This window comes from Lontra canadensis, unplaced genomic scaffold, assembly GCF_010015895.1.
Source record: "Lontra canadensis isolate GAN:19392208 unplaced genomic scaffold, GSC_riverotter_1.0 scaffold9, whole genome shotgun sequence".
NCBI classification, from domain to species: domain Eukaryota; kingdom Metazoa; phylum Chordata; class Mammalia; order Carnivora; family Mustelidae; genus Lontra; species Lontra canadensis.
This window is the reverse complement of record NW_022631003.1, coordinates 23,251,255-23,268,119: the sequence shown is the minus strand read 5'-3', so window position 1 is coordinate 23,268,119 and position 16,865 is coordinate 23,251,255. Positions and strand designations below refer to the sequence as shown.

Here is a 16,865-nt window from a genome sequence, read left to right as displayed (position 1 = left end):
CCTAAATATACATGGGGAAGGGATGCTTTGATTTTTTTTTTTTTAACAGAACTACATTAAAACTAATGGTGCTGAGAAGTATAAAAGTTTTTTGGAGTTCAACAGCTGACTCTTTCTTGGCCCTTAAGACATTTCAGCCAGTGTCACTCAAATTTGGATTATTTTTAAACTTGACCTTTGACAGGGCTTTATAAAATCTGGTGGGATGCTATGATAAATAGCCAAAAGGAGAGGATGACTTTGAAGTTTGAAAACTTAGAGGAAAAACTAAAATATTTTAAAAAGCTACCAGTAGCCTTTATAGATGTAAAGTTAAGAGGAGCAGAGATTGGGGAGAACAGAACCAAATTCAATTTAAAAAACCACCTCCACCACCACCACCACCACCACCCTGTCAAGGCCTCTAAAAGAAGCCAAGGAAGAGGGGGCAGAAATGGTGAAGAAACTCCATGGCTCTGATCAAGTTAGTTGGGAAAACATGTTTCTTATGCTCTTGGGTGTTTTTCATTCTAGAGCGTGAACTTTAAATTGTAAGGAATTCAAGTAATTGCAAGAAGTGTATGGGTGGGGATGGGAGGGGGTTCAGTAATGGTTAATGGGAAACAAGTTTACAGTTTGGTTCTTGCTCCCCTGGAGGAAGGGGAGTGTGCTATTGCTCTGGACCCAGCTTGTGTGGCATAACTGCCTTGCTGAGCAGCGACTTTTGAGAGTTCATTAATGGAAGTCAGACACGGGGCAACTGCTGTCCCCCTCCCCCCGCCCCCCCCCCCCCGATATTTCTTAAAGAGGAGGGTCGTGTGATTTTCCAGTGTGTTCTAGTAGCAGTTTGATTCTCTTGCTTTATTTTAATTTCCATAATTGGTAGCTTCCGAAATGGCTTTGGAAGACAGTTTGTTGTAAATGTGGCCACCTATTCCAAAATGCCCTGGTTATTTTAGGAATCCGATCCTTTTCCTCCGGAGCTCTTTGGCAGGACTTCTTTTGGACGGGTCCAGGAGGTAGGGTCTTCTCCAGTCGGCTCCTGCAGAGGTCACTTTTTGTGCGCGGGGTCGTCCCCAGCGTTTGTGAGTAGCATATGCGCGTGGCTGTGCTGACTGCACTCGCAGGCTTGTAAATTTGCACCCTGGGAAATTAGCAACAAAGCCCGATCTGTCTCGTGGCTGCTTTGCACTTTCCGAGGGCGGCTGTACTTGACTGAGCTGCAGAACAGGCACACGAGAGCGAGCGAGCGAGCGGGCGGAGAGGGAGGGAGAGAAGGAAAGGAGGGGAGGGGTGGGGGCGAGAGGTAAATAGTCTTAAATCGGAAGGGAGCTGCTTCTCTGTGGTCTTGACAAGCGCTGCCGGGGCTCCGCCGGCTCAGTAATAACTGAGTGACCTTTTCTTTGGCTGTATTATGTCTGGCTGGGAAGGGATTGTATTTTGCAGCTGAGAGCCGGGGCTTCCTTCAGCTCGGCTCCTCGCGTGCTGCTGGGGTAAGTTGTTTTGAGCCAGGACGGAGAGAGACAGCCTCGGACTGCAGTTGCCTAAAAGGAGGACACCTGTGGCTCAGACGCGGTCAACACCATTACTTGGCGGATCCTTGAGGACCTCATTATTTTAAACTTAAAAAATAGAGATTTCCCTCCCCCTCTTTTTTTTTTTTTTTTCAAACAATGCTTCTTTTTGACCTTTCCCAAGGAGAAGCACTACAAAGCGGCCACTGTGCTTTCTGAACGGCCTCCCCCTGTATCGCTTAATTGAGAAGGTAAGTGCAGCAACTGTGTACACACGCGTCGGCTTATTTGTGGTGTGTGTGTCTGCGGGTGCGCGCGTGCGTGTGCGGATGTGGGTATTTTTTTCTTCCCCAGCCTCTCCTAATGAGGCATAAACTGGAGCTGCAGCCCAGCTCCGCACTGCAACTTTCACTCGGGCTGCAGCTCTGCTGAGACGGTTTTGTTTAAATCATGTGAGGCTTCATTATTTTTATGATGAGACATGAAATAAATGCAGGCGGAAGATGTTGATGGAAGGAGGGAGAGCGGCTGCGGCGCGGAATGTCTCAAGTACGACTCGAGTGGATAATAGTCAAAGTTCAGGATGAGCCGCAGCATTTCCACACCCCTGACTCCTGGGAAGAGAGGGGCAGGCAGAGTTTGGAATTAGGAGAGGTTCGCTCTGGCCTGGCCCGTTGGAAGGGGATTCAGCGCTTAGGTGGGTTCCGGACCCATTCCTTGTACTTGCTGGAATTCACAGCCCTCCCTCCCCCAAGAGTTGTAATTGCAATCTTTGGGTTCATGTGGACACTCTGCCTCTCCCCACTTTTCCATAATAAGAAAATGTTGTGCCTGCGAGCTGGAAAAGTGACTGTTTTCCTAGGGGGTCGGGGGTCGGGGAGGGGAGCGGTGGGGAGAAGTGGCCACAAGAGAGAGGTTCCGTGGAAGAAGGTGCCTATGTCCTACGAGGCTGAGATTCAGACTGATGCAGCACATTTTTACGGGGGCTACCCAGATTGCTGTTATGAAATACAAGTCAGATTTATGATCTTTTTCATATTGAACATGATATGCTATGCTAACGCTGCATGTGACAGTTTAATCAAATCCATTTGTTACCACGAAGCTAAAAGGGGCCGCTGGGATTTTAGGATTACGGGCAGAGTTAGGGAAGCATGTGGCTTTGTCATTCGCCATCATTTTGCACACTGCCACACTGCGAGGGGCTCTGTGTGTGCGCTCTGTCTCCTCTGGCCGCCCTCGTCCCTTCCCCCACCCCCTGCCGCCACTCCGACCCGCTCCCAAAGTGGCTTCACAATAGTCGGTCCTCGGCGGTGTAGGCTGCGCACCAGGTCCACACTTGAGCTAAATCCAGGAGACCCCCTTCCACTTCTACCTTGGGCTTGGGGCTCAATGCGAAGCTGCTGCAACTCAGGCACGCCTAAGTCAACTCATGCAGAAAAAGGAGAAAAGTTTTGGTAAGGTTACAATCTGTCATAGGTGCACTTTGCCGGGAGCTCAGCACTCTTGGCTGCTCACAAGCTTTCCTGCTCTTCTGCTTTTGTGTGTTTTTAAAAGATCCGAAATATTATTGTTGTAACTGCTTTGAAAGACTGCTGCTTAAACCAATTAATCTTGCTAGGTGCAACAAATACTGCTACATTCTTTGCAAATCAGCCCTGTGTGGCTGCAAAGACACAACCACAAAAGGCTAGAGCATAAACTCTGCAAGGGATTCTTTGTTAGAGTGTATGTATGTTTCTTATTTTTTTATTATTATTATTTTTATTATTATTATTATTATTTTTTTTTTTTTTTTTTTTTTTTGCATGTGAGCTGCATCAAAATTGAACTCAGTCTTGCAAATCTCTTGTTGGCCTTTGCCAAGCACTAGCACTTTGCTGCCATGGTAACTGTAATTAAACTGATAAGAGTGGAAAAATGTCAGTATCTCTGAGCCTTGCAGCTGCATTGGAGAAAAAGGGAATCAAATTGGTTCCCAGCTCCATTGCTCAAAAAGGGGAGGGGGTGGTGGAAGGATGGGGAGGGGGTTGGGAGTTGAAGGGGCAGAACAGAGTTAAGCAGCTCCAGTGCCTGAGATCTGGGGACATCTATTTGCATTGTTGTCCCTTAGGGGGCTGCAGCTTGTAGGGATGCTCTGGGCCAGTGAACAGAGAGAAACAAGCTTTTAGGCCCAATCCAGTTCTCCAGTCGGGTCTGGGGGTTGGGGAGAGGATGAAGATGGGCAGGAGGAGAGAAAATCTTTTGTTTGGTACCTCTTGGCAATCGAATGGCCACGTTGGCCAAATTCTTTTAATCTGTGTCACTGCTCCCAGCTGCAGAACCTGCATTCCCATTTTAGCATCTTCCTAAGGCACCTCATCTGTGCCAACCCCCTTTATGTATTCCCTCTTACTGTTCCTTCTCCCAAATTGTTCTCTGTGAATCTTCCGACAGGGACAAAATGTTTTCCATTCACTATGTGTAGTTAGTCCAAAAATATAAAAGACTGTGTCTAAGTGCTGCAAGTCTTTGATTATGATTATTTTTTTTAAGCCCCTGTGTGTTGTGGAGTTGTGGTTACTTTGTTGTGTTAGCTACTGAAGCTGAGACTGTGCGGATGAATGGCATAGAACAAGGGAACATAATGGAGGCGATCAACCGTTAGGCCGCCTCACAATGCAATCCAGGCAATTAAAAGCTCACCAGAGTTTAAATGAAATGGTTCTACTTATTTCTGCACACCACACTGCACAGGCTATTATTTATGTCTTTTTTTTAATTATGATTTCCCTTAAACTGTCAAATAACTCAGAATGGCAGGGTCTCAGAGGCAATAAGAATTTCCCTCAGAACAATTTACATGCCAATCTAAAACTAGTTATGAGTCCTGATATGCTATGAGCAACTTGTGAAATGTTTCTCGGCTCCGAACACATAACTCTACCCAGTCGTGCTTCTCTGGACGGTGGCGGTTGGAGGAGGGGGGGTTGCTGCTGCTGATGCTTTGTGCCTTCTGGGTACATGGCAATGCTGCGACCACTAAATAGTTCTTTTTCTACAACTGTTAACTTGCATCCTACTGAAAAGATTTCCTCTCCAAGAGCAGTGTGATGATGTTCTCTAAAAGAAGGCACCAGGATGGCATGCAAAATTCCAAAACTCTTTCAAGCCCAAGGCCAAACAGAAAGTAAGAGTTTCCAATATTAATTGGCCTCTGAGTGGTAAATGAAAATGTCAACACAACAAAAACATTTTGTGAAGACAAGCAGGGTAGTGTTACTTGTGCCAAATGTTGGTATTCCCTGTCTCGGTTGCAAAGTGTTTTGAATAAAGATAGCTGACCTTCTACGCTTGATGGTAGTAACTCAACGGAGGGAAATAGAGCTGAGCTACAACTGTAAAGGATTTTAAAATTTGTAGGCTTTGTGATGGGAAAAAATATTAGCCTTAGAAATTGACTAATTAGAATAGCCACTCATATCTCTTGATGTCTTCACCAGCAAAATATGGAATGTCATTTTGTAAATCCAAATTGCCCCCTCCCCCCCCCACCCCGGTATATGGTTAAGAGGCACTTGGATATGTTCTGTACTGTAATTAATGGGATTTATTCCTTGTGGAACCTTGCTGGAAGACGGTAACTAGTTCTGATCAAAGAAACTTCATTTGTTAGAAGTTCTGGAGAGTGAGATTTAGCAGAGCTATCAAGGGTTATGATTAATCTACACTAGACCCTCAGCTCCTTCAAAGAAAAGGAACAGAAAGCAGGCTAGAGGAACACCACCTGCTCTTCCGTACAAATCCAGCTGCTTGTCTGCAGCTCCGACTACCACGGCTGTGCATGTCATGCAGGAAGAACAGCCACCCTGCGTTCTTCCCCGCCATCCTCTCTTCCATTCCTCTGCCAGAGAAGTTCTTTTCTGATGGAAGTTCAGCATCATAACGGTATTCTGTGCAACCCATGTATTATTTGTAGCAAGAAAAGTTATTTGGCTCTGAGGGTATGGTGCCTGGGTGTCTCTTATCAGTGTGATTTAGAAAAGAAAAAAAAAAAAAAAAGATCGTGAAGGTTATGGACATGAAGCCTTCATCAGAGGGCATCAGAGGAAACTAAAGGAGGGTTAGCTCCTTTGGAGTAGGGGAAGACTCTAAGATCTTAGCTTGGCATTTCTTTTCTTGAAACTGTTTTAAGTGCATCCACATTTGGTGTTTTGTGTAGTTTCAAACTTTCTGCCTAGGAGAGGAAGTATCCTATAGGAACAGGACCTCTGGACTGTAAGAAGACCACCAGATCTAGTACTTGACTGTCGTTCTGTCCTTAAACTCTCTTAGGCCCCTACATCACAATTTGTAAAATGAGGGAGTTAGCAATCCGTGATGTCTGCAGTATTTTATAGTGCTTAGAATGAGTTATTTGATAAATACGAAGTTCTGAATAGTTGGTCCAGGTTTTTTTTTTTTAAGCTGGGTGTTTGACACCTGGGAAAGAAGAAGAAACTCAAAGGGGAATAGCCTTTCTTTGAAAAAATTTCAGCCAAGTTGTAAAACCTACAGAACCCAGCTAGACTCCTTATTTATGACGGAGATAGATGTCTAAAATACATAAACATCCTATGTCTAGTGCACTAGAGATATATGCATATATTTATGTATGTATGTTTATGTAATTTATATATATTTAGATTTTACCTTCTGTTGTTTTTTCTTTCCCTTATAAAATAAATAAGTGCGTGTTTATGGTAATAAATTAATCTCATACTTTAGTTTTATATCAAAGCCTGTAGTATACAGTGAGGGAAGCTGCCATTAACAGAGGCACTGATTGATGTTTTTGTGAGTATAAATTCATTTTTGAAATTTTAACATAAGGAATGATTTTGAAATATCAAGAGCGCAGAAGGAAGTATTTGGATGCCAACAAGCAACATAGTACTGGTGAGCTTTTTGGATGACTGTGCTGTGTGTTTAGCTATAAACATCCCCACTGCTAAAGTCAGGTTACTGTAATCCCAGAAGGTGCCCTCTCTTCCAGCAAGCACACAGCAAGTGAATATCTGAGCAATAAAGAAAAACTCATTCTTGACTCTTATAAACTGTGCACAGACTAGTTTGTTAAACAGCTTTCTTGAAGACTGTTAGCCATTCACTCACATTTTCTTCCCAAAGGAAGCCCCTATGTGGAGAATGAGGGACACCACCAAATTATCTAGTGTTGCTTAACTTGGTGTATCCTGTGCCAACTCACTCTGTACAACAGGAGTGTGTTATTTTCAGCACTTTGTATGTGTGACCTTCTAAACGGTTTGACAAGGACTTCACAATGTTTGAGCCTTTTGTTTCCGAAATTCGGTGTGATTTTGGTATGCCCCTTCCGAAGAAAGTCGGCCGCTCCTCCAGAAACACAGGATGAAACATTCAACTTGTGTAAGGTCCTTCGACATCTTCGGCTTCTTTCTTGTAGTCCCAGCTCTTTTTTTTTTTTTTGCTTTTGTCTCTTCCTTTAGGTATACAAATGCTCTCAGTCCAGCCAGACACCAAGCCGAAAGGTTGTGCTGGCTGCAACCGAAAGATCAAGGACCGGTATCTTCTAAAGGCCCTGGACAAATACTGGCATGAAGACTGCTTGAAGTGTGCCTGCTGTGACTGTCGCTTGGGAGAGGTGGGCTCCACCCTGTACACTAAAGCTAATCTTATCCTTTGTCGCAGAGACTACCTGAGGTAGGAATTATCCTTGCACACCAGTGATGACTGGATTCCTTTTAAAAATACTTTTGTAAGTGTTTTGTTTTTTGTTTTTTGTTTTTTGTTTTTTGTTTTTGTTTCATTTCCTTACCACCAGCTTACATTCCTGACAGACGTTCACCTGTCAGCCTTCAGAATGTTGCCAGGTGCCTCGTATGCAAATTCTTGCCTAAGGAACGGCCAAGAAATCCTCCTATCTGAAGTGTTTCCCTTTGGCCTGCCCGGAGGCTCCCATTTAGAAATAGGTGATTCCACTACCCAGGAGGAAACCACCAGCTGATGGCAAGGATGTATTTGGTAGAAATCAGCATGTAAGTGTTGTATTACGCCCTCACTGACAAGGTAGGCTTAGCTTGACCCGAGAATTATTCAGCTGTCTTCTGATCTTTCTGATTTGCCAAGGAAAGGCAGTTGAAAGTAGCTGCCATTTATTAGCACGTTTATTATACAGTTTTTGAGAACTTTCCCCAAGTGTGAATACATCCCCCCACCCTCCATGGCATTCCAGGTGGTCATTGCAAAGATATCACTGAGCATTAACAGCCTCGGACTTGCCAGTAATGTTAGGGAAATTAACCCAGTAAAGATCTCCATCATTATGGGGAGATGATAGCCACTCTTCAAACTGTAAACATCTGGGCAGTTTGAGGACAATTCTTATGCTCTTGCTTAAAAAACCGAGAAGCCCACTAGACTTGTTTCCAAATCAACACATGAACTTCTGTTTAAGAAAAATTATTTTGCTTTTCAGGGAACTTTGTGTCTTGAATCAGCTGCAAATTACATATATTAATAAAGTAGGGCCTATCAAATTAGAGAAATGATATATGGCATCATTTGGGTTTTCATATTTGATACAATTAATCATTTTTCTAGCCTGACATTAAGCGATTTATTTTGAAAATTTTTTCCTTTATGACACAAAATTTATCAATCAGCCGTAGCTCCTTAACCATCTTAGTTATTTGGAGAAGTGTTTTCTAGGGAACCTGGTGCTTCCCTGTATATGGAGAAGTATTTTCTAGGGAACCTGGTGCTTCCCTGTATATGAATCCGTTATTTCTTGGTTTGATTTAGTCTTTATCTAAAAATACCTATCATTTGGTTAGAGATAGTTTAAAAGAGGGAATCTAGTACTGTTTATCAGATTCTTCTCTTTGCCCCTCCGACGACTGCCTCCTCTGACAGCCTCCTGGCTAATATATGACCACTTGTTACTGGTCCTCTGTGTTCCAAGGGCACAAAATACACTTAGGTACCAACGATGGGAAGTGACTCTAGAGCCAGGATTTCCCTTGTTGTGGCGGCACAACTAATCAGAATTAACTTATTCCATGAATTCTCTTAGAACTTCAGCCTTTGAACTTTTTCTTTGAAATAAAAAATTTTTTCCTCTTCTCACTGTGAATTAGAGCCTCATTTCCACATAAAGCGTTTGCATTTGCTTTCAGTGATTTAACAGTGCTTCCTAGTTTTGCTTTATCTTCACTAACCAATAGTCATGGCTTTTTGACTTTTTTTTTTTTTTTTTTTTTTTACTTTTACATTTGTTTACAACTGCAGTGTGTCAAGTGGATTTATGTAACAGCGATTCCAAAACAAGGAGTTTATATAGTCTGGGCGAGATTAAGGTGTTCTAATAAGCAGTAAAGATTAAAATTAAGTAAGATTTAAGGAAAGCATGTTGACAGAGCCGGATTTTAAAAATTTATACCTTGCCAGTGAACTACCTGTATCGTGAGTTAAACTGTTTCTTGTAGTTGTGAATATAGTAGTAAGCACAGAAAGAAACCTGGGGCTTGTTTTGTGTTGTTCTTTACAGTAATAAAAATATGATGTTAAATTGTCATTTGATAGTCCAAGTAAGTGTTTTGTTGAAAACAGTTTATCAAAATAGTCTCCATATCAGAAATGCTAAGAGAAATCTAAGGGAAAGATGTTTTTTCGTGACATAATTTCCCTTAGGCTCAAGCTTCTAATGTTTGTTAACTTGTTAAAAAAAAAAAAAATACCCTTTCAAATCAAAATCCTGGTCCTGACTGCCAATATATTCATTTCTCAGCGTATAATTTCCTCTTAAATTAGTCATTACCACATTAATGGCCAGTTGTTATGTTAACAACCTAAGGATTGTTAACATTTCAAACTAAGTTGTAAATGGCAAGCTTATTCCTTATTTAAACTGAAGGTTTGTTGTATATAATGTGACTTCTTTGGCAGGGAGTAATTCATCAATACTTAAAAATTGTAGAGGTGAAATGGGGGATTGGAAAGTGTGTAAAACACTTTGTTAAGTGTTGTAGATCATGCTGCAGATGTGGTATGTAGTTTTAGGTAAGAAGGGTGTATCTCAGTGAAATTGTGTTGACGTTCAGCAGCGTGTCTCTTACTGGAAATTTAATAGTCTAATTCTGTATGTCAGACAAATACAATTAGGCAAACTTTATTTATAAATTAATTTCTTTGAATGGTATAGTCGTTCAAAAATGTTTATTGGATGCCTGCAGTGTAATAGACATAATTTTAGGTAATAGATGAAATTGAGAAAAATGTTTTCGTAAAATAGTTACTATCTAATTGTTTATTAATTACACAAAATCTGTATTGTATTGTAATTGGTGAGCAAGTAATATTCCGTGGCTGTCTTTTAAAGTTTTTAAAAATAATTTTTTTTCATTTCCCTTAGTTCACATTTCCTTTTTGTATTTTGCACAGTCAATGCTTAACCATTTAAATCCTACTCAGAAGTGGTTTTGTTTTGTTTTTGGTGTTTGAATAGTATGTAATTTCTTTAAGGTACCAAACAAGCCATAAATAACTTATAGGTTTGTATTTCTCTGTTTAAATCGGTAGGCATCAGCAAATAAGAATGTGGAAAATGATAAAGAAAAAACTAGTTTCATCTCTACTGATAAAGTAGTGACTATAGGTATTATCTTGGGCCAGAAAACTTTTTCATATCTAGAGAAGAGTGAAATATTTTTGCCAATTGTATTTAACTTCCTAATTAACTTCTCCTTTCAAAAAAAGAGGACAAAAAATGCTTCTAGTGCTGAACAATGAGTCCTGAAGTTACCACATTTTGTATTACTTTGAGTAGTAATAGTGATGCCATGTTTTCTCAAGTTCTTTGAATAATGAATACAAGAATTTAAATCATAAGGTATTTTCTTAGAGTTATAGAAATGATTATTATGGTAAAGATGATTTCTCTCAATTTTTTTTCTTTCTTTATGGCACCATTAGCTATATTTAAGAAAAAGAAAGATGATTTTACCATTTATGTACTGAATTCCAGATCTTAACAATTCATTTTCCATAACGGGTCTGGTATAATATCTTTTATTTTTCTGTAGAATCTACAATGAACATATCTGATGAGAGAGAATTTACCAGTTCGTAGGATTGTTCTCTGCCTTCAGAAATTCATTAGATAAAGGAACAGGAGGATTGACTTTTTTTAAAATTTAATTTTATTTTTTTCAGTGTTCCAAAATTCATTGTTTATGCACCACACCCAGTGTTCCATTCAATACGTGCCTTCCATAATGCCCACCACAGCCTCACCCTACCCACCACTCCCCCAAAAACCCTCAGTTTGTTTCTCAGAGTCCACAGTCTCTCATGGTTTGTCTCCCCCTCCAATTTCCCCCAACTCACTTCTCTTGAGAAGGATTGACTTTTAAAACTTCCTCTGTTAACATACTTTCTGCCTTAAACTATGAAGCCAATTAGCCCATTAATATTTATAAGCCAAGACCTAGAAATGTGTATGTTAAAAAATGTATCCAGAACATTTGTAACCTTTTTATATTTAAAGTTGAACTTACGACAAATTAGACAGGGAAGCATCTTTATTTACACCTTGAACTAGAGCTTACAACTAATAGAATGCCCAAAGCAGATTAATAATTATTGTGTAAATACAGCCGATTTAGTAATGATGTTTACAGGACTCTAGTCACTGCTATCATCCTTGTTTCATTTTGGAAAATATGAAAAATGTAGTTAATGTGTAATCGGAGTTTTAGAATTAAAATGTCATGGCAAGTGTTAAGAAGTCAGAACCAGGAGAAATAACAAACTACTTGACTTTTCAACTTGGAGGCAGTAAAGAATATCAGAATTTACCACTCAAGAGTTTGGGCAATTCTTGCTTGTTGTTTTGTTAAACCTAAAACTTCTTGCATATTTTAAACATCAAGTCACTATAGCCTGGAGCTTGTATCTCTGAATGGGGTCTTCCAAGAGAATGTATTCAAAGCCATTTGCTGTGATGTATGGCAAGGAAGCTGCTTATATAGCTCTTCCTATAGGAGAAGCTGAAAATGCCTTATAGAAAACTTAATGTAATTTGCTATTTTTATATCTGAGAATGATTTGTTTAAAATGAAACTAGGGAGAGAACAATGCTTCCTGTGCCACCATCGTTGTCAATTAAGAAAAAGGATTTGAAACTGTTATGCTGACTACAAATTTTACATGCTTTAATATAATAATATAATTTTCAAATAGAAAATTAAAATTAAATGCTACATACAGTATTAATCTGGCTATAACTCTATTTCACACTAATCAAATCTGGTGCCTCTCAATTTTTATATAAGGTTAAGTTTATATTTGTACATAATTATAGCCTTAAAAGTAAGCACAGATGTGTTGTTTACATTATTTTATCTGACAACTCACTGCATAGTTACTTTTTTTGTGTTGGATGAAGTGTTTATTCTTTTTCTCCCTTCACTGTCCTCTTTTTAAATTAGGCAGTTGAAAATAACTTCCCCAGCAATCACTGCATTATTATTATCTGAAAAATCACTTTTTATTGTTGTAAATTCTGAAAATTTAAGCTTTTACACTGAATTAAACTCCTCCCAAATGAACTTTTTTCTATAAGCGTTGAGTTTTCTTAGTACTTATTATAATTGTAATATTTATTATATTTAAATGTATAACCTAGTCTTAGTACTATGAAATATCTTAGCGCATGAGTATATTAGTCTCCACGGCCTGTTAAAAAATATTGTTATATTCCTTGTAAATGATGTTACCTTATTTATAGCTTTATAAGAAGTTGTAATTTTAAGTCTACTTTTTTGTTTTATCATAGGAAAGCATTACAGAATTCTATTTCAAACATTTTAAACTGTCTACTATTCAAAGACCAGTACAAATCAGGAGTGATCATTTCGTTTTGTACAATACTTTGAGGGAGTGCCTTTCATTTTAGGAAAAATCAGTGGACTTTATAAGCAACAACTCCTCTGCAGCAATCTATGTTCAAAATATTTCATCTGCATATAGAATGTATCATTTATAAATTTATCTATAATATCTCTCTGTCCTTATTCTATAATGCATCCATTTTCAGCAAATGAGTATTTAACATAATGAATGATTTTAGTTTTGTCACTTTTGTTTTGGCTTGTTTTATAGAGGAGATATTTTCACCGAAAATACCTCCGTCAAGAGGTATATTGAAAATATGAAAATACTTCACGCTGTTTCTATATTTTTCTATATTTTTACTGTTTTTTTTTTAATCTCTTTATAAAGCATGGAATACTTCAGTCAGGATAGTTTTTACACATAAGATGGATAAGTTAGACATACCTGACTTAGCAGAAAAATATTCTGTTTCTACAAGTATATTTAGGATTAAATGCATCTGGAAGAACTACATTTGAGAATTCCTAAAATTGCTTATTTGGCACTTTATAAATACATAGAACTCTGGGAAAGAATCTCTATTTTTGGTTGCTCTTAGAGTATATCAAAGTAAGCCAGCACTTCATTTATAAACTCACCATTAACTTCCATTAAGTGACTAATAATAAATTTTAATGTTGTGTTTTGATTGCATAAACATAATTTATTAAGGAATCTCATTTTAAAAATATGCTGAAAGTGGTAATTTTGTAAATGGTTTTGATGAATATATGCATTGTAGAAATGTATTAGGTAGTTCAGGTTTTTGCCTCACATAAAAATTATATAACCTAAAAGAGGAATTGCACCAACCTTTAGCAACCATTATATTTTCCTTCATTACCCTGTGAGGCATTGAAATCTTATTTTTTGCATCTGGTTTGAAAACACTTTCCTGTTTCTATGAGAATGTCTTCTACTACTCAAAAGTATATACTGCAACCTCATCCTGTCTTCCAAAATAAATTAACTAACATCTCTCCCTTCAATCGATGTAAGAGTTGTTAATGCAGGAGAAGATCTTGAAAACAAAGAAAGTAAAAATAAAAACATCAGCAGTATTCTTTCTATCCAATTGACCGGGTATTTTTTAAACAGCATTTGCATTAGCCATGTTTCCTCAAAAAGGCATTTTTCTTTCATTTTAATTTTTTGTTGGCTTATACAAGTGATTACTCCTACAGATTCATTGAATTTCCCCTTGTTAAGCATTAAAGAGGTATAGGTAGGTCTATGCAAGCTTCACATATACATATTGGACTCTATGACCTTAGAATGAACATTAACTTTTGTCATAATTCACTTTCACTAGATCACCGTCATTCAACAGGCTTTGAAACTTGTAAAATTAGATTCTTGATGCCGGCTAATTTCTTAGTATTGTGACTATAGCACAGACTTATTCTTAAAGGGTGTTCACCATCCTAAGAGGAAAGACATGTTTTAGAATACTATGGCATGCCCAAGAATATTCCCTTGCGATTTTTATCACCGAATTCGGATTTTCTCAGCTCTGATGGAGTTGGATACTGTCTGTCCTATATCTGTTTCTACCATCATAACATACTTGTTTTAATGATTAACATGTATTTCCCTTTTCAGGCTACTTATATGAAATTTATTTTGAAGTGGAAGTTTACATTGTGAAGCAAGGAATGTGCATTTAGATTTTTATTTCTTACTTTAAAGTTTGTTGAAGGTTTTTGCCCCTTATTATTGATATTACTCGATAAATTTCCTTTAAAGGAATTAGGACCTGAGCATAACTTTTTATTATATTCATCAAAAATATTTACTATATTCACAAACTAGCCACATCAGTCACCTGTGCCTTTTTGCCTTCTCCTTCTATTACCAAAACTTCTTGATAGACTTTCTTTGCCTCAATGATAGTTTTGAGTTATGTAAAGATTCTAAATCTTTGGCGAATTTTTTTTTCCTTCAGAGTGCCAGTTTTTTTTGATGATGCAAAAATCTCTAGCTGTGGACTTCACTAGTTTAAAACAAAATCACACTTGAGATAAATAATCATCTTGGAATAGTCAGATCTCTGATTTGAAGTTGGAAAATTAACATTAAGCTGCGTGTATTAAGTTAGACTCTAACCAGCATGTGTTGTTATGATTCAATTTAATATTAAAAACTCTCCAACTGGGCTACAGGGAAAATAAAAGACTCTTAGGAGTTTAAAGATTATTTGCAGAGGAGTACAACAAAGCCATATTTAAATAAAATTGTTATTACTAATGCAGTAAAGCATCGTCTGCATTAAACCCATCCTACTAATAAAAACAGAAAATCCGCTTTAGTAAACATAAATATCAAATATGACAAGGACTAGTAAAGGGGAAGGAAACTTCATAAAATGTGCTAATGCGAACACTGTACAGTAATCGAAATACCACTGAGAAAAAATAAATTCCCATCTCATTTATGATGTGGGATCCCAACAGGCAACTTCAAGAGGAAAAAGAACATTTTGGACTTGCTAGTTTATGCTCATGTTCTAAAACTTTCAGAACAATGCTATGTTTTTAGTATACAATTCTAACAGAGGTGCCTACTGTTTTTGAAATTATTTTGTTCGCTTGCTTTTACAACATTTCAAAATCTCTTAAGTGATGTCCCTTAATAGATGGCTCGCCCTTCCCCCAAAATAGCAGGTTTGGGGCTGTTGGGTTTCAGAATACTTACGGCAGGAAACATGATGCGTATTTTGTATTTCTCAACTACTCAATAAAAATATATTCTGACTGATTGCTGCAGATTAGACTGGGTGAGATAAGTGATGAGTACGTGTTTCTTTGCTTAGATGAATGGGAGAAGGTGTAGGAGGGGTGAATGGAAAAAGCAGTCATAACTTCTAACACTAAATAGGAGTCTTCGTTTCAGTGGGTAGGTTTATTTGCATGCTCCGGGTGAGAAGTTCAGCTATACTGTGAACATAATTTTAAAGCCTGTAAGTGTTGCATGTGAATTTCCACTGAGAGATCATTTGTGCTTTGGGAAATACAAAGAAATTATAAGTCATTCAATTGCCTTAAAACTCATAAACTGGTATTGTCCGTGGCTATTTATTAGAAAAAATTGGGGGAAATTTCTGAGCTACAAGAATCTTTTCTTTCCACAGCACATCCTTGCTGAGTGGGTAGTTTGTGTTTGTGATTACAAGCTTTGCTGTCCCTCTAACATTTAAGAAATGAAACCATTTAGTTACTTAACCAATATTGGAGTGCCAATACCTCATTCCTATAAATAATGAATGTGGAATATTATACTTCTAATTGATTTTATATAATATATAAACAAAGTTATTAATATTTTACTATGTAAAGACAGTAGGAGAAATTTGGGAAGAACTTAAGAGCAAATTATTTTTCAAATTTTCTACAACTGACGTAGTCACTTTTTGTTGTTCAATAACTAAGTAAAATATGTAAAGATGTTTAGCCTAGTTATGTCCCAAGGAAGCAATAGAGAGAATGAGAAGAGGTATAGTCAAGAGATTAGAAGAATTCTACAGGAAGAGAGGTTATAAATAATATGTAAAAATTGGACTCTGTAAAAATCCTTTTGTAAGCCAGTAGTCCTATTACAGAAGCTGAGCTTTGAGCTTCCTGGTTAAATTTTGGATACAGGATAAGATAGACTTAGCTCTGTTAACTTTCATGCAATTTGCACTGTTTTCTTCTCTTATCACACGTATGGGTACAACCAACAGAGGTACAACTGACACCCTTTGTAAGACACTTAGCGTCATCTGTCCCCATTTTCTCATTCAACATTGTTCTTGTTGAGGTGGTGACTTGCATAAAGAACTGAGAAGGTGAAGGAGTCAGCCATAGGGTTGTAGATGAAGGACATTGCAGGCACAGGGAATAGCCCCTACGAAGTCCTTGCCATGGGAGCTTTTCTGTTATGTTTGAGGAACATACAACGATGTCAGTATGGTTGGAATGAATAAAAGCAGAAGAGACAGGACTAGAAACAACCATTAGGTGGTCCTATGGTATTCCCTATTGCTGTTAACGACCAAGATGCCCCTATTCTTTTCTAAATATTCCAGAAGGAAGTGATAATACTTCTGTTTGAGAATTGCTCTGAAGCACATTCGGATAAGCTGTTCCAGACTGAGTTCCATTTGGAATTACAGAGCTCATCAGGACAATGTATACATGGTAGTACTTCAAGGTGAAATACAAAGGAATGTCCATATTGATGAGCTAAGGCTGCCAACACAACATGTGTGAGTGTAACACCATGGCCAAAGGTGTTGTTAAGCTCTGTCCTGATTACAGGACATATCCATGTAATTGATATTTTTTGAAAACTTGGGTAATAAAAAATTGCAAAGAGGTGGATTTTTCAAGGCTGACAGGTGATTACTTTAATTATTTTTAAAGTCAAGCCAAGCCTTATTAAATTATTTTCTAGTATAAA

General features: G+C 38.1%; 1 protein-coding gene across 7 annotated transcripts in view; it reads left to right on the top strand.

Annotated features, from left to right (window-relative positions):
* LMO3 (LIM domain only 3) overlaps positions 1-16,865 on the top strand; it is a 55,117-nt gene that overhangs the window by 2,243 nt on the left and 36,009 nt on the right. For 2 of the 7 annotated variants that reach the window (XM_032855089.1, XM_032855088.1), the window contains exon 2: positions 6,980-7,193. In XM_032855089.1, coding sequence (XP_032710980.1) covers positions 6,988-7,193 — 206 coding nt within the window. In that variant the 5' untranslated portion in view covers positions 6,980-6,987. Of the gene's footprint in view, positions 1-818; positions 999-1,269; positions 1,745-1,893; positions 2,191-2,746; positions 2,951-6,979; positions 7,194-16,865 lie in introns of those variants that run through there. The other 5 variants (XM_032855086.1, XM_032855087.1, XM_032855085.1 and 2 more) reach the window with 5 other exon arrangements.